Below are 23502 nucleotides of genomic sequence, written 5' to 3' on the forward strand. Positions count from 1 at the left end.
GCCATCCACAGATCCCCCTACAGTGCCATCCACAGATCCCCCCTCCCCTAAACAGTGCCATCCTGGCACTGTTTAGGGGAGGGGGGATCTGTGGATGGCACTGTTTAGGGGGGATCTGTGGATGGCACTGTTTAGGGGGGAGATCTGTGGATGGCTCCCTGTATTTAATGCAGAGTGTGTGTGTATATAATGTACACACTCTGCATTAAATACAGGGAGTCAGAGTCAGACTCCCATCAATCTGAGTCACCCTCTTGCAGATGTGTGTATATAATGTAGAGTGTGTGCATTATATACACATACACGCTGCATTTCCCACCCTAGTCTTATACTCGAGTCACTAATTTTTCCCATTTTTTTGGGTAAAATTAGGGGCCTCGGCTTATACTCGGGTCGGCTTATACTCGAGTATATACGGTAAACGTTTTTTTACTTTTTATTTAATAACTTTTAGCCCCTTTAGGGTGCTAGAACCCATGTCCTATTCACCCCAATAAAGATATCTTAGGGTGAATAGGACTTAACACTGTCCCTGCTGCCCTGTGCTTTGTGAACACAGCATGGAGCTTACCATGGCAGCAAGGGAGGGTTTCAGTGGCGTCCTGGCTGCCATGGTAACCGATTGGATCCCCGTGATTTCACTGCTGGGGCTCCGATCATAAGCTGCCACTGCCACCAATGAATGTACCGAGGAAGGGGATCCTGTGGCCACTACCGCCAATGAATGTAATACTGGGGGGGCGACGACACTGCTCTACCAATGAATATAATTAACCCGTTATTACATATGTAGACTGCGGGTGCCAGCCGTATTACCGCCACGCTCAGTCATTGAGGCCAGGTGCTGGCTGTGTGACACTGCCAACACCCACCACCTCCATTTGTATTAACGGGTTAATTATAATCATTGGTGGTGCAGTGGCCACAGCTCCTCCCCTCCACTTCAATGCTATTCTCATCGGTGGAGCAGCGGCCGCGTGACAGTGGGGATGGAGGGACTCTCTCCTTCTCCACTGTGCCATCTGGCGAGTGTACTGCCCTGTAATGTGTTGCAGATGTTTTTGAGGTAGTCAGCACTCAAGTGCGACTGCCCCTATGACAAACACTAAAATACTGCTGTATTTAAAGGGAACCTGTCACCAGGATTTTGGCCATAGAGCTGGGGACATGGGCTGCTAGATGGCCACTAGCACATCTGCAATACCCAGTCCCCATAGCTCCCTGTGCTTTTAGTGTGTTAAAAAACTTTTTTTGATCCATATGCAAATGAACCTCATATGTGTCCTGTATCCGAGATGAGTCCAGCGGAAAGGAGCCCAGCACCGCCCCGCGTCCTCCGAATCTCCTCCTTGCTGGCTGACGTCACAGAGCTGGAGTGCCGAAATCTCGCGATGCGCGAGCTAGCGCATGCGCAGTGTCAGCATCATGTTCATTCCCTGTGCTGGCATCAGCACAGGGAACGAACTACGCATGCGCTAGCTCGCGCATCGCGAGATTTCGGCGCTCCAGCTCTGTGACGTCAGCCAGCAAGGAGGCGATTCGGAGGACGCGGGGCGGTGCTGGGCTCCTTTCCGCTGGACTCCTCTCCGGATACAGGACACATATGAGGTTCATTTGCATATGGATCAAAACGTTTTTTTAACACAATAAAAGCACAGGGAGCTATGGGGACTGGGTATTGCAGATGGGCTGCTAGATGGCCGCTAGCACATGTCCCCAGCTCTATGGCCAAAATCCCAGTGACAGGTTCCCTTTAAGAAACAACGATATTGCAGTATATCGTGAATACGAAGTTAGAGGCCACGGCACTCCTCTGAACGTTGCGGCCTCTTCAAACAGCTGATCGGCAGGTGTGTCGGGAGCCAGACCCCCACCAATCAGATAACTGATCACCAATCCTGAGGATAGGTCATCAATATTTATATCCCGGATAACCCCTTTAATCATGTGGGGGGAATGCACGACTGGTGAAGTCATACTGAGTATATGGAGAGGGTGCTGATTCCTGAAGGCCTTTGTTAAGGGTATGTTACCTTTAACTTTCACAAAGGCTTATGCGAACAAAATGTTAGGTTTAACAAGGGTTCAAGACCGAAGCTGAATTTTATTCAGTGCTAAAATAATTGTTAATGAGCCAAATAGAAGTCATCGAGTTGTCAGCCGAGGTTTACAGCTACTTCATTTGCAGAACACAGCACACAATAAAAGGGACCTTGAAACCTGACACCTATAGTACATGGCAGCACAGAAATGAGTGAAAGTAGCGAGTCACCTCCTCCCACGGGTATGACTATCCCGAAACTCAGCCTAGGGAACCTGTGGGAGACCACCATGTCACATTACAAAGTGTGGTGGAAAGCAGTCCCGACCATGTAGGCGTTCTACCGCCATGTCATTATACGCAACACTGAAAATTTTATCAAGGCTGATGTGTCAAGGTGCCACATAATACAAGTTATTTTACAGAAAACTATCAATTCCGCCACAATTAACACTTAAGAAGGAGATCTTTGAATGATCTTCACACTGCAAGTAACTGAGTCTGCACCACACATCCAAGCAAAGCCCCTATGCAAGCGTACCAGGCTAATATGTAGGGGCATAAAATACGGGTAAAGTTCAAACAAGTCAATGAAAATACAAGTAGGTACCCCTGGGACTGGGAAAAACAAAGGGCACCATCTTCGAATTCTGTAGCTTTACATATCAGGACATAAGGCCGCATGCACATGACCGTGGTGTGTTTAGCGGTCCGCAAATGGCGGATCCGCCAAACACGGATGGCATCCGTGCGCGTTCCGCAATTTGCGGAACAGCACGGATAGCCTTTACATATAACTGCCTATTCTTGTCCGCAAAGCGCGGACAAAAATAGGACATGTTATATTATTTTTTTTGCAGGGCCACGGAACGGAGCAACGGAGTGCTGTCCACATCTTTTGCGGCCCCATTGAAGTGAATGGGTCCGCATACGAGGCGCCAAAACTGCGGCTCGGATGCGGACCAAAACAACGGCTGTGTGCATGAGGCCTAATAGAGATAAAAAAAAAACATCTAGTCATTAGTAGGTCTTAAAATTAAAGCGGTATTCCAGATATAACAGGTTATCCCCTATCCACATCCCTGAGATGTGCAATGCATAAGATATTATTTTCTAATTTGAAAAGTTGCTGCAAAAACTCCATGTGTGAATACAGCCATAGTTTCACCTTAGTATTACGTCTATGAAGGTTCTTGATGCCTGGCCACCAAGTAAACTGACTCCTTTAATGAGCCAATTCAGCCACTGTGAGATCTGCTCTGAAATTTGCAGCATGTGAAGGCTGCAGATCTCCACCACAGATTTCATCCTTTGCAGCAGGGAGGAAGACATTTACAACCATTTCTACGCCAGTCACCTGAAGGACAGAGGTAAATCTACTTGCATTTATATTTTTAATAATACATTCATTTTCATGACAGATTGGTGGACCTTTAAATATAAGGTACAGATTATGGAGCTGCTGGCACCGCCAGTGCGCTCCACGGGTCACTGCAGATCAAGCAGTCATGCACAACATAGGCGGCTTTTATTTGACTTCATGCTTTTTGTTTGCCTTCTTTAAAGGTAATGGAACGTACAGACTGTAAAAGTAGTGCGTACACAAGCAACCAAGCTCTCCGCAGGGCTAGGGATAAAGAAAAGGACTCAAAATATCCAAATTAAATGGCAAAAACAGAGCGCCCCCCCATGTTACTCACAAGAAGTGGTGGATAGACACCCCCCTCTGTGACTAACATTAAGAGGTACACATACAAACCCCCCCCCCCACCCCCTCTGTGACTAACATGAAGTGGAGCACGGACCCCCCCCCCCCCCCACATGACTTACATGAAGAGGTACAGACAAACCCCCCCATGTGACTCACATAAGGAGGTACACAGAGACCTCCCACACGACTTACATGAAGAGGTACACAGACAAACCCCCACGTGACTCACATGAAGAGGTGCACAAATAAAATACACAGGATATTGAACTCCTCCTAACACATCAAAATAGCATTCTAACATTGGATACCCCTTTAAGATGTTCCATCAGATGTAGCTGACCAGACACTGATTCCCACTTCAAACCTGAGGTCTCAGAATTGTCTTCAGAGCTAAAATTCAGACACAGCATTTTACAAGTGTGACTACTTATGCCCCCACCCCCGCCCCGTTGACTTCCTGTTGTTAATACAGCCTTGATATAATCCACAGTGATGTAGAGAGGTTGTCGCCATTCACATGGTCATCACATTCCTGTACAGGTCCTCTACAGCTGACCACAGGCACAGATACCACTCTGGATACATGCTTGACTCCTGCAGTTCTTTTTTTTTTGGGACACTCAAAATCTGTGAGATTTTCTGACAGACGGCATTCCAAAAATTCACAAGACTTACTGAAGAGGAACAAAAATGCAAGAAAACAAATACTGAAAGCTGAAAGTCCGCATAATTGTCCTGTAGGCATTTCTATGAAAAGAGGCCGTGACGGTCAATGATTCGACCCGATTTTGTTCAAGTCAGTTCTGAAGACCCAAAATAGTTGATTGTCAAGGATGCAGAGTGTCAGACACCCGTACATCAGATACTGATGGCCTATCCTGAGCAGAAGGTATAATTCGGGACGACAACGTTTAATTAGCAAGAAACCATACAATAATGCTTTACAATAACCATTTTCACATTGACACGCACTGAAAAATAAGGCACCGTCCGCCAATTTCTCAGGGCAGGCTTTTAATATTAGATCAGTGGGGGTCCGACTCTTGGTACCCATGACGATCAGTTTTTTTTTTTGTTTTTTTAAGGGGCCTCTACAGTTTGTCCACCTGCACACAGTCTACTTGGCAGTGTGGGATATTAAAGCTTCATCCCATTCAAATGGAGAGGATGAAGCTGCAATATTAAAGGGGATGTCCAGTTTCAAGGGTAAGCCAGACAACTCAGGGTATCGACCTTTAATAAAGAATAGATGATTACCTGACAAATCCAGCGCCGCTGCTCCACTTCTCCTGGCTGCAGCAGTGACATCACGTGGACAACATGTGACCGCCGCAGCCAAACACTAGCCTCAGAGGTGCACTGAAGAGACCAGTGATTGGCTACAGTGGTCACATGTTGCATGTGTGATGTCACTGCTGCCATCAGGAAAACAGAGCTATGTCGGAAGAACTGGAGCGGCATCTCAGGATCTGTCCGGTATGTAATCATCTATCCTTTATTACAGGTCGATCACCTGAGCCGTCTGGATTCCTCTTGAAACTGGACAACCCCTTTGGGTGCAGGTTGCTGCTGGTGCTGAGAGCTGGACTCCCACCGATCTGATACTGATGGCTTATTCTGGGGACAGGGAATTAATATAACCCCAGAAATCCCCTTTAATGATTATATGCTGAAATCACACCACAACTGCAGGTGACATGAAAGTATGGCCTCACTGACAAAAGATTTTTCTGATGACATGTAGAGTGGGAGCGGGAGCCTGAAGAACCAGATCTACCAGTAGCAGGGATAGATTTGTAAAGCATTAGGCTACTTTCACACTTACGGCAGAGGATTCCGGCACACAGTCCGGACGCAAATGGATGCATTTGTGAGAGATCTGGATCAGTCTGACAAATGCATTGCAATTCCGGATCCGTCTTTCCGGTTGTCATCCGGAAAAACGGATCCGGTATTTATTTTAGTTTGACTAGTTGGCCACAAATTTTGTAGCAAGAAAAAGAAAATCATTTTTTTGGTATGGTTCTAAATCTCCCAAATAATTTGACATTTGCATGGTGGATAAAGTGGCGCCAACACTGGTTGCTGTAATGCTCCGGCTTGCCACCGCTATGACAGGTCTTCCATTTTGACAATGTGTGACCCAAGCACAGGCGTGTAATAAAGGGAACGTGTCATCAGTATGGATGAGGCACCGGTGTGTACAGGAGCAAACAGCGAGCGGCGGATTCAGTGGACAGCTGCAGTACAACTCTTTACTTATTAATGTCCTCCAGGCAACAGTGACAAATCTTCTACAACAGCGCCCGATTTCCTAACCATATGGTAATTTATAATTTATCGTTACAATATGGTTTCTACACCATATCAGCTCATGACCAAGAAACTTGTCAGCCATACTGGATGTTCAACACACACTTCCCATCCCGAAAGTGCACACAGTCATGTAAAAGATCAGCCCCAAAAGGGAGGAGTAAAGAATTCAAGGGGTAGGGTCCCACCTCTGGGACCTGCTCTTCTCTCCTAAACAGGGCCCCCAAAGTGAAGGAGAGCAGACTGCGTATGCTCACCAAGGTGGGCAAGCTCTGCCATAGCTGTTGGCACTTCCAAAAGAACAGAGCACGTCCGCTAGACTATGGCAGAGGTGGGGGTAGGGTTGGGCGATATATTGCGGTATTAAAAAAAACGGCAATATCGCCGTTTCCTAATTACCGCTGTATTTTGTGACATCATAGAAGCGGTCATGTGCGCTGACCACTTCAAAATCTGCGTCCCCGCCCGCCCCAGCATGATTCTATACCAATTGCTGCCAGCAGCGGCTACCCCGGCTCCTCCATGCAGGCTCCGCCCACTGACGTCTGAATCAGATGACAGGCGAGGCTGCACAGCGCAGGACAGGACAGGAGCGCCACCAACACTTCTGCTTACAGCCTGCAATACACCTAGTAGGAGATGACAGACAAGATTACTATAAACCACTTGTTCTGGTACAGAATTAACCCTGTAATGTTTTTGTTGTTACTAGAAGTCAATCGACTAGTTACAGATACCTGAAATGGTGAAAAATGACATAAAAGTATAACAATTAACGTCTCCTTGTGGCTGCCCCCATACAGTGAAACGTCTCCTTGTGGCTGCCCCCATACAGTGAAACGTCTCCTTGTGGCTGCCCCCATACAGTGAAACGTCTCCTTGTGGCTGCCCCCATACAGTGAAACGTCTCCTTGTGGCTGCCCCCATACAGTGAAACGTCTCCTTGTGGCTGCCCCCATACAGTGAAACGTCTCCTTGTGGCTGCCCCCATACAGTGAAACGTCTCCTTGTGGCTGCCCCCATACAGTGAAACGTCTCCTTGTTTTTTTCATCTAAATGGGCATTTATCGCGATATATATCGTTATCGAGATAAATTTCTTAATATTGTTATCGTGGCAATATTTTTGATATAGTCCAACCCTATGTGGGGGTGGCCACCTAGGGTTGCATGGCTGCTCTCTGTTCACTTTTGGGCATGGGTGCCAGAGGTGGGACGCACACTTATCTGGCATTGTCCCAGATGGGCTAACCCCTTTAAGAGGAAATCGGAGTTGGTCACATGATTAATCATTTCCAAACTGCATTAATCATAATGGATGGAAAGTGTACATATCTATTTTGCAGTCATCAGAACTGATCATCACAGATGTAGGACACGAAGTTACGACTTTTTATGGGTTTTTTTTTATATATAAAAGAACAAAAACAAAATAAAGACTTGTGAAAAGGACCACATTATGGATTCGTAATACACAACGCATAAAAATCTTGGAAGCACATTGAGATTCAAGATGGGCCCCGATTTCATACATAGTTTTTTTGTTGTTTTTTTTTTTGCAGATTCATACAGGATCCTTGAGAAAATTGTGGCCTGTTCCATAGAATTATGGAGGCTCATTTACCGAGATTCCATACGGCGCCATTCAGAGTAACTACAGAAGGGTTCGTCAACAAGAAGCCTGCCAGCAAGTATTCAATATCCCTACAACGCGAATGAATGACCTGTAAAAGTCGGACATGCTAGGTCCTCCAAAGTGAGGGGCGCTTCCTGTGTACACTTTCTGCTCTGGCTAGGAGCTGAAGCCCTACCCACTATAAACTTTTCAAAAGTCAGCCCTTTCACATATCCATGATGACATCTGTGATCAGATGGTCTGCGGTTCATCCATGAAGAATCTGTGTTTGGTCAGTGTGTCTGTTTTCTGTCCTCTGTCTATTATCTGTACTCCAAGGATACTGCTAGGCCAGGGGTCAGCAACCATCGGCACTGCATCTGTTCTGAAACTACAATTCCCAGCATCCTCATTTCATTTCTATGATAGTTCTTAGAAGAGCAGAACAAGTATGCATGCTGGGAGTTGTAGTTTCACAACAGCTGGTGTGCTGGAAGTTGCCTGCCCCTGTGCTAGGCTGAAAATTCATTTTCAGAGCATCTTCTACCAATGGTATGTGAAAACCACAGATGGCATCCACGTTTTGTCCACAGTTTTCATGGACCCATAGACTTAAAAGGGTTATCCAAGGCTTTAGTACTGATGACCTATTCTCTGGATAGGTCATCAATATCTGATTGGTGGGGGTCCGATACCCACGACCTCCGCCGATCAGCTGTTTGAGATGGCACTGGCACTCTTGTGAGCCCCCGGGCGATCTCACGGCTTACCAAGCATACCACTGTATATTGTATAGCGGCCGTTCTTGGTATCGCGCTCAGCCCCAGTCACTTCTATGGGACCGAGATGCTCCTTGGCCATGTGACTGATGAACGTGTTATCACTGGCCTAGGAAAAGCCGTGAGAAGGCCGCGGCACTACTGTAAACACTGCTGCCTTCTCAAACAGCTGATTGGTTGGGGTCCCAGGTATCGGACCATCACCAATCAGATACTGATGACCTATCCTGAGGATCGGTCATCAGTTTTAAAGTCTTGGAAAACCTCTGTAAGGCTACATGCACACGAGCGTTGTTTGTTTCCGTGTGCGTTCAGTTTTTTTTGCAGATAGGATGCGGACCCATTCATTCCAATGGGTCTGCAAAAAAATGTGGACAGCACACCATGCACCATGCATTAGTATGTCAGTTTCGTAGCCCCGCAAAAAAATAAATAAAATAGAACATGTCCCATTGTCCGTTTTAGGCATTGTTACAATGGATCTGGAAAAAAAAACAAAAAAACGGATGGCATATGGATGTCATCCATTTTTTTTTGCGGACCGCAAAACACATACGGTCGTGTGCATGTAGCCCAAGACTAATGTGAGGGATCCCTAATCACAAACAAAAATAGGGCATGCTTCCGTTTTGTCACCATGGACCCATGGTCTCACTGATGTGTGAAAACACACATTAAGGTCAATGGGTACGTGTGCTGTACTTGGAGAACATCCGTGATGTGTGAAAGAGGCCTTAGGTTGGAATCACACGTGCCGTTTTTGAGGCAAAGCCAGAAATGGATCCAGTAGGAATAAGTATAGATACTTACAAATTTTGCTCTGGGGCCTCAGGTGATGCCTCTTTTCCATTCCCTATACCGGGCATAGGAATGCTTCCCATACCATCCAATTAGTAATTTTACTTCATACCCTTCAACAGGGAACATCTGTGCAGAAATCTAGCGACTCAACATTTCTGAATATCTAGACCATGGGCAATACACATGTGGCCTCCCTCATGCACAATTATTTGAAGGATGTTAGAACCAGATCTCTGTAAATCCAAGTTTAAAGAATGGGATGGGCTGAAAATGTCAGAACTTGTGCTAGTATATTGTCAAAAAGGCAACATTCCGCGTTTCCGGTTTCCTAACTGCTGATGAGTATACAGTCTGCAAATGTACAAATGCCACGGCTGAAAGAGAGCTTCATGTAAAAGTCACAGCCAACTAGTAAGGCTGGGTTCACACGGGTGTGTCCGGATTAGGTCCGGATGTGTCCCGGTGTATTGCGGGAAAACCCGTGTGAGTAGGAGCGCAATTGCAGTCAGTTTTGACTGCGATTGCCTTCCGATGTTCAGTTTTTATCGCGCAGGTGTAATGTGTTTTGCACGCACGTGATAAAAAACAGACTGTGGTAACCAGACCCGAACCTCTTCACAGAAGTTCGGGTTTGGGATCGGTGTTGTGTAGATATTATTTTCCCTTATAACACGGTTATAAGGGAAAATAATAGCATTCTGAATACAGAATGCTTAGTAGGTGATCAATTGAGAGTTAAAAAATTAACTCACCTTCTCCTCTTGATCGCGTAGTTCCCACTCTCGTCTTTACTTCTTTAATGATGAACTACCGGCTAGGACCTGTGGTGACGTCAGATCACATGCTCCAATCACATGGTCCATCACCACGGTGATGGACCATGTGATCTGACCTCACCACAGGTCCTTTAGCTGGTAGTTCATCATTAAAGAAGAGACCGGGAACTACGCGATCAAGAGGAGAAGGCGAGTTAATTTTTTTTTAAAAAATTTAACCCTCAATTGATCACCTACTAAGCATTCTGTATTCAGAATGCTATTATTTTCTCTTATAACCATCTTATAAGGGAAAATAATACAGTGAATAGACTGTCACTTAGCAACCATGCGTGAAAATCGCACCGCATCCGCATTTGCTTGCGGATGCTTGTGATTTTCACTCACCCCTATTCTCTTCTATGGGGCCTGCGTTGCGTGATAAACGCACAATATAGAGCATGCTGCGATTTTCACGCAACGCATAAGTGATGAGTGAAAATCACTGCTCATGTGCACAGCCCCATAGAAATGAATGGGTCCAGATTCAGTGCGGGTGCAATGCGTTCACCTCCCGCATTGCACCCGCGTGGAAATCTCGCCCGTGTGAACTCAGCCTAAGGCTGGGTTCACACCTGAGCGTTTTACAGCGCGTTCCTACGCGCTGTAAAACGCTCAACAAGGAGAAACCAATGGTTCCCTATGGGAATGGTTCTCACCTGGGTGTTTTACAGCGCGTACGATCGCGCTGTAAAACGCCCGACGCCCCAAGAAGTACATGAGCTTCTTTGGGGCGTCTTGTCGCGCGTTCCCGTACATAGACTTTCGGGAACGCGCGACAATGGGCGTTCGCTTGTCTCTGTATGCGCGATTGCAAACGCCGGTACAATCGCGCATAAAGAGCGCTGCATCGCGAACGCTCAGATGTGAACCCAGCCTTAGGGTTTAGACAGATCCTTCTTGTACAAAGTCATAACAACCTGCATCCATTTTACCCACAAGAAGCAAGCACCCTTGCTGTTGTCGTTGGTAGGGGCCCCAGCTTTTGGACCCACTATCAGTCATCCTGCACATTTGCAGTTTTTGACATAGTTTTTTGGGCCTAAGCCAGGAGTGAGAAATATATAAGGTTGACTTCACACACGGTAGATTTTGTTGCAGAAAATTTCTAAAGCTGAAAATGAGTTCCATTCACCATTTTAATATTCCATACAATGTATTGAGAGCTGGAAAAAAGTATTAGGGTTCATTCACACGTCCGTAAGTGTTCTGCGGATCCCCAAAACACGAACACTGGCCTTGTGCATTCCGCAATTTGCAGACCGCACATCGCCGGCACTATAACAGAAAATGCCTAATCTTGTCAGCAATTGCGGAAAACAGAAGCACAGATGCGGAAGTGCTGATCCGCAAATGCGGATGCGGACAGCACATTCCGGCCCCATTGAAAATGAATGGGTCTGCACCCATTCCGCAAAATTGCGGAACGGATGCAGACCCATATTGCGGACGTGTGAATGGACCCTAAATGGGATGAAGTTAGGAAAAATAAAAATAAACACAATCCTGTTATTGTTTTCTAGGTTTGGTATTTATGCTGTTCACCAGGAGGTAAAAATTACCGTACTTTCATCCTGGGGGTTGGTACAATTATTGACATTAAATGTATAGACTAGAAACAAATTATTTGCCTCGCCATATTCTGACACCCATAACTATGTTATATGTCCATCTACAGAGCAGTGAAAGGGCGGGGAGAACTATAGTTTTAACTGATACTATTTTAAAGTATGTATGACTTTTTTATCACTTTTAGGCCCCTTTCACACAGGCGAGTATTCCGCGCGGATGCGCTGCGCGAGTTGAACACATTGCACCCGCACTGAATCCCGACCCATTCATTTTTATGGGGCTGTTCACACGAGCAGTGATTTTCACGCATCACTTGTGCGTTGTGTGAAAAATCGCAGCATGCTCTATTTTGTGCGTTTTTCACGTAACGCAGGGCCCATAGAAATGGATGGGGTTGCGTGAAAATCGAAAGCATCCGCAAGCAAGTACGGATGCGGTGTGATTTTCACACACGGTTGCGAGGAGAAGATCAGGATGGAGACCCAATCATTATTATTTTCCCTTATAACATGGTTATAAAAGGGAAAATAATAGCATTCTGAATACAGAATGCATAGTAAAATAGCGCTGGAGGGGTTAAAAAAAATAAAAAAAAAATTAACTCACCTCATCCACTTGATCGCGCAGCCGACATCTCTTCTGTCTTCTTTCTTTGCTGTGTGCAGGAACAGGACCTTTGGTGACGTCACTCCGGTCATCACATGATCTTTTACCATGGTGATGGATCATGTGATGACTGGAGTGACGTCACCACAGGTCCTGTTCCTGCACACAGCAAAGAAAGAAGACAGAAGAGAAGCCGGCTGCGCAATCAAGTGGATGAGGCGAGTTAAAAAAAAAAAATTTAACCTCTCCAGCGCTATTTTACTATGCATTCTGTATTCAGAATGCTATTATTTTCCCTTATAACCATGTTATAAGGGGAAATAATACAATCTACAGAACACTGATCCCAAGCCCGAACTTCTATGTAGAGGTTCGGGTTTGGGTACCAAACATGCCGATTTTTCTCACGCAAGTTCCAAACGCATTACAATGTTTTGCTCTTGCACGGAAAAATCTCGCATGTTCCCACAACGCACCCGCACCTTTTCCCGCCACGCCCGTCTAAAAGAGGCCTTAAAAGGGAGTCTGTCACCAATCTGACCGGTTTTAAACCGATCACATAGTTCAGTGGGACACAAAGACATGACACAGATGGTACCTTTGTCTTGTTTTTCAGATCATCCAAATTGGCCAAAAAGTAGTTTTTATAATATGCTAATGAGCCGTCGCAAGTGCCCAGGGGCGGAGAGTTTGCTGAAAGTGCCCAAGTTCTCCTGCCTCACTCGCGCCTAACTCCGCCCCTGCTGCAGCAGTAACAAATGCTAAAATTGATTTTTTTTATGAAAACATGACAGTTACCCTTTAAGGCCTCTTTCACATGAGCGATGCAGAGCTTGCGCGAGTTCAGTCTATGAAATACTAACGTTTTGCTTCAGTGTTTACTGCAAATATGTCAGGTTCTAATGTTTTTCCACGCCGTTGCAATCAGTTTTTGATTTGTTTTTCTTTACGTGTGAAAAACGCTCTACATCTTCTAGCAACCATTAGGCCCCTTTCACACGAGCGAGTTCCACAGATTGGACACACAGCATGTGTCAGCGAGATCACCAGTTCTGACAGGTCACATAGCATTGTATTGATTTAGGATGCCATGTAACCCTAAGGGCCGCTTCACACGAGCGTATGCCGTGCGTGGCATCCGCTCCGTGAAAGAGTGCCAAGACCCGCTCCAGACTGCAGAGGCACGGAGCAGTAACATGACTGTTAATGCTCCGTGCCTCTCTGTGATCTCTTTACTACGAAATCACAGTGTGACAACTGTGATTTCGTAGTAAAGAGATCACAGAGAGGCACGGAGCATTAACAGTCATGTTACTGCTCCGTGCCTCTGCAGTCTGGAGCGGGTCTTGGCACTCTTTCACGGAGCGGATGCCACGCACGGCATCCGCTCGTGTGAAGCGGCCCTTAGGCCTCTTTCACACAAGCGTGACGGATTAGGTCCGGCTGTGTTCAGGGTGCAGTCCGCAAAAAAAAAAAAAAAAAAAAAGATGATGTTCCATATGGCATCTGTTTTTTTTGCAGATCCATTGTAATAATGTATATCCTTGTCCGCAAACTAGAGAATAGGACACGCACTAATTTTTTTTGTGGGGGAACAGACATACTGATGTTCGGTGTGCTGTCCACGTTTTTTGCGGACCCATTGAAATGAACGGGTCCGCATCCTATCCGGAAAAAAACAAAAAACGGAACGGCACGGAAACAAACAACGTTTGTGTGCATGTAGCCTTACACAATACATTCCAGACCTCTAAGGGTTACATAGCATCATAAATCAATATAACGCTATGCGATCCTTTCAGTGCCAAGTAGGTCATGATGGGAGGTCTTGCTGACACACGCTGCGAGTCGAACTCGCTCGTGTGAAAGGGGCCTTAAACAAAATCGCATTGCATCCAGATGCCTTCGGTTTTTAATATGCAGTCACATTCATTTCTATGGAGCCAGGACCGCAATAAACACACAATATAGAACATGCTGAGATTTTCCTGAACGCAGAGATGATCAGTAATAACGGTCGTGTGCATATACTCACTGATATGGATGGGTCAGGATTCAGGCCGGAGCGCACCTGGACGGTATACTCATTCATGTGAAAAAGGTCTTCGGCTTATTTCACACAAGCGAGTCTCCTATCTGGACGCAGTCCGTTTTACAATGGGCAGCATAGCACCCGAACTGAACTCTGCCCCATTTATGTCAATGGGTATATGCACATGAGCATTGTTTATCGCTACCATCTGTCCGTTCGAGAAAAGTTGCAGAATCTTCTCTCTTCATCTGTTTTTCAAGCAGGACTGGTTCATTCAAGTAAAAAACAAACTGACGGCACATGAATGGCATCCGGACGCAGTCTTTCACTGATGATTGCTGGGAGATGCTTTCACACTTGCGTTGTTGGATACCATTTGTAGACGGACCGGATGCGGATCCGTCTCACAAATGCATTGCAATACCGGATCCGTCTCTCCGGTTGTCATCCCGAAAAACAGATCCGGTATTTATCTTTTTCACATTTTTAAAGTTTTGCGCATGCGCAGACCACAAAACCACATCCGCTTTTCCTGAACACTTGGTGCCGGATCCAGCATTAATGCATTTCAATGGAAAGCAATGCCGGATCTGGCATTCCAGCAAGTGTTCCGGAATTTTGGACGCAGAAAATACCGCAGCATGATGTGGTATTTTCTCTGTCCTAAAACCGTACAGTGATTGAACTGAAGACATCCTGATGCATCCTGAACAGATTGCTCTCCATTCAGAATGCATTAGGATAAAACTTAATACCGCAAAAGTTTAACGCTAGTGTGGAAGTACCCTTATTCTTCATGAGCATGACAAACGGATGTGAACGTGATGGAAAAACGTGAAAGGCAACGCTTCCGTTACAATAATACAACCGCATGCATCCATCATGAACAGATCCGGTTGTATTATGTCTTCTATAGCCAAAACGGATCCGTCTTGAACACCATTGAAAGTCAATGGGAGACAGATCTGTTTTCTATTGTGCCAGACTGTGTCAGAGAAAACGGATTTGCCCCCGTCGACTTACATTGTAAGTCAGGACGGATCCGTTTGGCTCAGTTTCATCAAGCGGACAGCAAAACGCTGCAGGCAGCGTTTTGGTGTCCGCCTCCAGAGTGGAATGGAGACTGATCAGAGGCAAAGTGATGCGTTCTGAGCGGATCCTTTTCTATTCAGAATGCATTAGGGCAAAACTGATCCATTTTGGACCGCTTGTGAGAGCCCATGACGGATCTCCGTAACGGAAAGCCAGAACGCCAGTGTGAAAGTAGCCCGACATGCAAAATCATCAGTTTTTCACTAAACAGACCCTGACACTTTACATATTGCTCATGTAAAAGAGACCTATATTTTAATAGTTTGGGCATTTTCGGATGTGTCGATACCAATGATGTTTTTTTTCCTCCTTAGAATTATGAAAAGGGGAATACTTTGAATTTTTTAAACTTTTTTCTCCTTATTTTAATGTTATTTTTAGTCTCCCTGGGAGACTTGAACATGTGATCATTGGATCACTTATACCATACACTGCAATCAAATAGTATTGCAGTCTATGGCAACATCTCTGTGTTCCTATTGAGCCCTTAAAGGGAACCTGTCACCTGCCGCCTATGGAACAGAATGAGCTGAGCTGGTTGATATATAGTTTTTTTGACAAAAGAATCAGTAAAACTTGTACTGTATTCATTTAAAGCTCTACACATTCTGCTCTTTGAAGTCCAGGAGTTGGTCCTATCAGTGATTGACATCCTGGTCTCTATGACTGTGTATACAGAGAGAGCTGTCAATTAGGGATGAGCGAATCGACTTCGGATAAAATATCAGAAGTCGATTTGCATAAAACTTTGTTAGAATACTGTACGGAGCAAGAAGTTTAACAGTAGAAATTAATTTCTGAAGTTATTACGTTGTGAAATCTCGCGAGACTTCGTGTAATAACTTCAGCTCATCGGTCCATACAGAATTCTAACAAAGTTTTATGCGAATCGCCTTCGGATGTTTCATCCAAAGTCGATTCACTCATCCCTACTGTCAATCACTGATAGGACTGCCTCCTTACTTCAAAGCCCAGAAAAAGCAGAAATTTAAAAGAACCTACCACCACTTCTGACATGCCCGTTCTAATAGCTTGGCTTCATGCCTTCCCCATGTAATAACAGTTCTGGAGCATCTATTCTTATGTCTCTATGATGTGCCATTCCATTATTATTTTTACTAGAAGTTATGACTGATTTTCTAGCAGTCTGCAGTAAGGGTACAGGGGGGAGGTAACCAGTTGGGGGGGGGGGGGTGTACCTGTACAGACTGACTCTATCCTATCAGTGCTGCCATTGTCAGACTGTACAGGTACCCACCCCCCTAATTGGTTACCACCCCCTGTACCCTTACTGCAGACTGCTAGCAATTCATTCATAACTTCTAGTAGAAATAGAGGAACGTTACAACATACAGACAGAAGAATAGATGCTTCAGAATTCTTATTACATGGGGAATGCATGAAGCTATTAAAACAGGCATGTCAGGCGTGGTGACAGGTCCTCTTTATATGAATGAGATAAAAGGATTACTAAATCTGCTCAGCTCCTCCTGCTCTATAACATGGTGCCTGCGGCTGATACACCATGTTCGATAGGACAGGTTCTGTTTAGTGGGGTTCTCTGGACTTTAAAAAAAAAAGTCGGTCTGCCTTCTGCCCCAGTGGGAAGAGTATGGCTTACCCCCCCATCAGGCTGACTATTTTGCTGTCCTCGTTGCGCTCACAATGGCTGAGGGCTCTTCGGCTCAGGCTTTCAGTGTTCCTGTTCAGCCGTGTATCCAGTAAGGTGGGGCAGGTACTGACCAAACTCTTCCCACAACAGGGCAGCAGGCAAAGTGTTTTTAAAGCCCAGAGAAACCCTTTCATAGAAATTTTACTTTGGCCTTCAGAAAGCTCCAGACCACCACAGCAGCAAAGGCTCCCAAGATCTAGCTGCGGGTTACTGGAAGGAGTCCATGGTTGCAATCAATGTAAAATGTCTATGCTCGGAGTCATCCCTGATCACAGACACTGCCGGTGGATATCCTCTGTGTGAATCAGCAAGCACCCACCGGTTATAGCACCCACTCAGCTCCCAACGTCTACTGTGACTAAGTTGACCAGTAAAGACTTGGAGGTGAAAGTAAAAACCATACCAGCGCCTTACAAGTTCCTGTGTCTCATTTAAGTGTTCACACTGGAGTTACTCAAATCCAGCGACTACCCAGAATGCTCTTGGAAAAGAGTTAAGAGTTGTCAGCTTTTTATTGTACTACATGTACCAACATTACCCAGGGCAGCTCGCATAAACCCTGTGCTGCCAGCCAGCAGAAACAACCATGAGCCAGCGTCACCCCGGGAAACAGCCGGGAGACTGCGTCACCCCGGGAAACAGCCGGGAGACTGCGTCACCCCGGGAAACAGCCGGGAGCCAGCGTCACCCCGGGAAACAGCCGGGAGCCAGCGTCACCCCGGGAAACAGCCGGGAGCCAGCGTCACCCCGGGAAACAGCCGGGAGCCAGCGTCACCCCGGGAAACAGCCGGGAGCCAGCGTCACCCCGGGAAACAGCCGGGAGCCAGCGTCACCCCGGGAAACAGCCGGGAGCCAGAAGATAGCACTGGTAGCATGGAGCAAACTCTAACATACACTGTCACTTGGATGACCAACAAGTGGCAGCATGACCCAATACATCTCAGTACCACAAATCTGTCCAGGAAATCTCTACACTACAAGCACCAGCATAACCTACAACATAAGGTGGTAAATCAGAGGCACTCCAGACTGCTCACCCTTTGAAGTACGCCTTGACCCGGACTTGGTGGGAGTGATCAGCGGGCTGGGACATGGTGCTGTCCCTCTGTGTCGGCATGTCCTCCACAAGTGAAACTCACAGCGCCCGCCGGGTGCCCGCACAGCCCCGAATCCTAGCACAGCCTGGAAGAGCGTACCAACATGCACACATCCGGGGGAGGGGACTGCCCTGCCCTGCACACAGCCTCACTCTCGGGGTAGGTAGAGAGGCAGTCAGTCACACGGCAGCGCGATGCATCCTCCCCTCCCCACACAGCAATGTGCCCGCTGCCCACGGGAGAGCCGCATTCTGTTTACACGGCCTGGGCTGCAGCGTGCGGGGACTGGGAGCGGATGTTACGTACAATGCACCTGGCAGGACTTCATGGCTACAGGTCGCTAATGGGGGCTTCTGCCGGTTACGGTGTATTCCCCACTTTGCGGCATTCATGCGTCACGTGACGTTAGTAAATTGCTAGGCTTCAGTGTAAACTTAGCTTTTTGCTGCATTTTCCCACCAATGTTTAGTTCTATGGTTGTTTAGTGGCAGAGAGTGCAAGTACCTGACTGTATGAACTCCATGCAGTCTCCATAATGGAGCATTCACATGACCATATCCGTTTTTGCGGTCCACAAAATACAGATGCAGTTGGCGTGCATCACACGTTTTTCACGGGCCCCATTGTTTACAAAATAGGACAATTTGCGGGGTGAGGACAGAAGGGTGACATTTTTAGCGGCCCCATAGAAATGAATATGTCTGCATGCGATCTACAAAAAATATCCGATTATCGCTATGCAAAGAAAAAAAGGATCTGTGAAAAACAGCTGGGCTGATTCACATCTGCGCTTGACTGATCTAGCACAGCCCCCGTTGACTATAGTGGGATCTGCTTTGATCTGGCCGCCTTCTGGCATTGGTATCAGCTTCAGCCTGGCAAAATGATCTGCAGCCAGATCCCATTATAGTCAATGAGATCTGGTGGTGGACAATGGCTATGCCAAATCCGGTGAACTCCAGCAGCCTGTTCCTCTGCCGGATCCCTTAAACGCAGATGTGAATCTGTTTCTTTCTCACTTCCATCAATAGAAAGGTCTATTCTCATCCTCAAAAAAACTGAAAAGAACAGAAGCTGTGGTGAGACATGGATCTGTGAATAGCCCTACTGACTTGTATGGGTCAGTATGCTATGTACTTTAAAACCGGTTAGCACAGCTGTGTGCACGAGGCGTAAGGCTGGTTTCAGACAACCATGTTAAAAAACGGTCGGTGTGACGGCAGACGGGGAAGAGCCTAGTGGAATTTGTGGGGCATACTTATGGCATATTACAGCGCTTACTAGTTTCTCTATGCGCTGCTCTGTTTGCCAACTGTGCCCCCTGTTCACTTTTCCTGCCTGGTATATAAATAATGGCATCGGTACAGGGAGGAGGAGACGGCAGTTTTTTTTCTCCCTTCTCCGCTGCGATTGGACCTTGCTACAGCCAGGTCCTTCCTGTACCGATGGTATGAATTTACATACCAGGCGGGAAAAGTGAACAGGAGGCATAGCAGGCGAACGGAGCAGCACATACAGAAAATAGTAAGCGCTGTAATAGGCCATAAGCATGACCCATGATAGGTCCTCTTTAAAGAGGACCTTTCACCACGCCTGACATGCATTCCTGACAAAATAGCTTCATGCATTCCCCATGTAATAACAATTCTGGAGCATCTATTCTTATGCCTGTATGTTGTCCCATTGCTTTATTATTACTACTAGAAGTTATAAATGAATTGCTAGCAGTCTGCAGTAAGGGTACAGAGGGGAGGTAACCATTTGGGGGGGTGTCCCTGCATAGTCTGACTCTATCCAATCAGTGCTGCTATGTTCAGTCTGTGCAGGTACACCCCCCCAGCTGGTTACCTCCCCTCTGTACCCTTACTGCAGACTGTCCCCCGGAGTAACAGTGTGGACATACCATAAAAGGAGGGGGAGAGGTGAGTGTCCCACTGCGGCTGAATGGACACAACCACTCATATAAACAAGCCTCATCTGGTGTAGCAGCTAATAGTATTGTGACTGCCCCAATTGATGACTAACCCCTGCACCTAACTACCCATCCTGATACTAGTTAGAACTCCCGCACATCGTATCTTAGCGTGGCTCGACGCGTTTCATCAAAATCATCAGGAGCTATGCAGCCGACACGTGGAGAATTTTAGCAAGAACGCCACCACACTGATGTCTTCTTTGTTCACTTCTGTCTGTGGCCGTTCACCTAAAAAACTTACTTTTATCCATATGCTAATGAGCCTCTAGGTGCTATGTTGGCGTCAATTCAGCACCCAGAGGCTTCGTCTACTGACCATTTTCACCGCCCATGTCGTTCTTCTAGCCCGCCCCGCTCCTCTTGATTGACGTCCGATTTGCCTGCATCTGTCTAAATCCCGTGCCTGCGTGTGCTTCTGTATTCGGCGCAGTGAGTGAATGCCACGCTCCTGGTGCCGGCTTCCTCACTGCGCCTGCGGCAACTACGTTACAGTGAGGAAGCCGGCATTCACTCACTGCGCCTGCGCCGAATACAGAAGTGCACGTCACAGGCACGGGATTTAGACAGATGCAGGCAAATTGGACGTCAATCAAGAGGAGCAGGGCGGGCTAGAAGAACTACATGGGCGGCGAAAATGGTCAGTAGACGGAGCCTCTAGGTGCTGACTCGACGCCCACATAGCACCTAGAGGCTCATTAGCATATGGGTAAAAGTAAGTTTTTTAGATGAACGGCCGCAGACAGAAGTGAACAAAGAAGACTGTTATGTACTGCTGACACTAGCACATCGCTAGTGTCAGTCAGCTACATATGGCAAAATCTGATGGTAGACACCCTTTAATTAAGGGCCTTAACAAAGTTATTAAAATCATCCACAGTGTCCGTCCAAAGAATAAGGACATCATTGATGTACCTTAGCCACATCGTGATGTAAGAAGACCATGGAGCAAAATCTTCTCCAAATACCACCTCCTTCTCCCACCAGCCCAGGTATAGATTGGCATAAGATGGCGTGGACTTCCCATGGCCAAGCCCCTGAGCTGGTGGTAGAAGCCACGATTGAAGAGAAACATTATGGTGTAGGATGAACCTCAGCAGATTTATAACAAAGTCATTATGTGGTACGAACTCCCTGCCGCGCTCTTTTAGGAACTAACGCGCAGCCCCCATGCCCTCCTCGTGGGGTATGGAGCTGTAGAAGGCTTCCACATCAAGGCTAGCAAGTAACGTATTACCTTTAACATAGAGGCCATCTAACTTATTGACAATCTCCATTGAGTCCCTCACGTAGGAGGGCAGAGATAAGACAAATGGTCTGAGGATGAATGGCGTTCAAAGTCAATTATAAGACATGACATATATGCTCTCAGTCCGCTGTCTTATTTGTACCTGCCGCTTAGCCGTCAAGTGTCTGTTTCTAAATTGCAATTTTTGTGTTTGGTGAGGGTCACATACACATCCTCATATTTAGTTTTTTGCTTTTACCTTTAATCAAATAAAGTATATTGTTTTAGCGCCTCTCATTTTTCCGTGACAATATTGGTTACACTGGAGACTTATATCTCCTTTATCTATTTTGCAACAGTGAATTTTCTATTTTCAGGATAGGTAATGAATATCAGCTATGGCTACTTTCACACTCACGTTTGGTGCGGATCCGTTTTGTATCTGCACAGACGGATCCGCACCAATAATGCAAACGCTTGTATCCGTTCATAACGGATCAGTTTGCATTATTCATAAAAAAAAAAAAGTCTAAGTCAAAACGGATCCGTCTTGACTTACATTGTAAGTCAGGACGGATCCGTTTGGCTCCGCATAGTCAGACGGTCACCAAAACGCTGCAAGCTGTGTTTTAGTGACCGTGTAAAAAACGCAACGGAGACCAAATGCAGTCAAATTGATGCATTCTGAACGGATCCTTATCCATTCAGAATGCATTGGGGCTTAACTGATCCGTTTTGGTCCACTTGTGAGAGCCCTGAAACGGATCTCACAAGCAGACCCAGAAACGCCAGTGTGAAAGTAGCCTATTTTGGGCAGTCGTGGCAACAGAAACTATACAGTGTGCGGAGTGGAAGCAGAAGGCCCACTTGAATAGGAACTGAGCTGCAGTACCCGGAACGCCCACTAGAACATGTAAGCTGCTGTGCCCCGTACACTGTATAGTTTCCAGCATTGCATGGCTCCTCGAAAGACCTAATCTGTGGGGATACCGAGTGTCAGACCCCTACTGATCTGATATTGGTGACTTATCCTAAGGATAGGTCATCAGTATCTGTAGTGCAGATAACCCTTTTAATAAAATAAAACCTATTTGCACTGAGCCATGCATTGAAACTGCCTTACGAATGACATAAAAGGAGATTTTTTGTGAAACTCGCCTGTAAAATCTTTTTCTCGTCTTTTCCATTGGGGGACACAGACCATGGGTATAGCTTAGAGGTATTAGTAGGAGGGACACCATGCTAATACAAAAGAGAGCTCCTCCTCCTCAGGCTATACCCCCAGGCTCCACCAGGAGGAACTCAGGCGTTGCAAAAGCAGTAGGAGAAGGAGAAAAGAAAAAATAATGGAAGCCATCGGACCAAAGCCCATGAGGTCCAACCACAAAAATAACTGACTGAACCCCTCCTGCAACAGGCAGAATGTGTGGGAGCTGTGTCCCCAAATGGAAAAGACGAGAAAAAGATTTTACAGGTGAGTCACAAAAAATCTCCTTTTCTCGTACATTCAATTGGGGGACACAGACCATGGGACGTACCAAAACAGTCCATGGGGTGGGAAAAAACATCAGCACCACCCGGAGGAACGTCCAACGGTCAAACAGGAACCACATCCTGCAAAACCCTGCGGCCAAAGACAGCATCAGCCGAAGCCAGCGAATGCAACTAATAAAACTTAGTAAACGTATGTAAGCATGTGTGTAAGTGTGACGACCTTACACAGCTGAGACGCAGAGGCACGATTGCGCCTTGCCCAGGAAGCTCCCACCGCCCTAGTGGAGTGAGCGGTAATCCGAGCCGGGGGAACCCTACCACGAGCGCGATAAGCCGCGGAGATAGTCGAGCGGATCCATTGCGCCACCATGACCTTGGAGGCCGCTAGACCCTTACGAGGTCCCTCAGGAATCACAAAGGGAGTCTGAATGGCGGACGGAGGCGGTAGCCGTCAGATACACCCTCAGGGCCTGGACGACATCCAGGGAATGGAGAGCGCGTTCCTTGGGGTTTGCCAAAGGAGGGCAGGACAAGATCGTCATTAAGGTGGAAGGGAGAGACCGCCTTGGGCAAAAAGGAGGGAACCGGATGGAGTACCACCTTATCCTGGTGAAAAACCAGAAAAGGCTCCTGGCAGGAAAGTGCGGCCAGCTCCGATACCCG

General features: G+C 46.6%; 1 protein-coding gene across 1 annotated transcript in view; it reads right to left on the reverse strand.

Moving 5' to 3' along the window:
• Positions 1-18408, reverse strand: part of PRKCI (protein kinase C iota) — a 100745-nt gene extending 82337 nt beyond the window's left edge. Inside the window, exon 1 of the mRNA XM_044292585.1 lies at positions 18086-18408. Coding sequence (XP_044148520.1) covers positions 18086-18165 — 80 coding nt within the window. The 5' untranslated portion in view covers positions 18166-18408. The remainder of the gene's footprint in view (positions 1-18085) is intronic.
• Positions 18409-23502: the final 5094 nt, after the last annotated feature.

Source organism: Bufo gargarizans, chromosome 4, assembly GCF_014858855.1.
Source record: "Bufo gargarizans isolate SCDJY-AF-19 chromosome 4, ASM1485885v1, whole genome shotgun sequence".
Classification (NCBI taxonomy): Eukaryota; Metazoa; Chordata; class Amphibia; order Anura; family Bufonidae; genus Bufo; species Bufo gargarizans.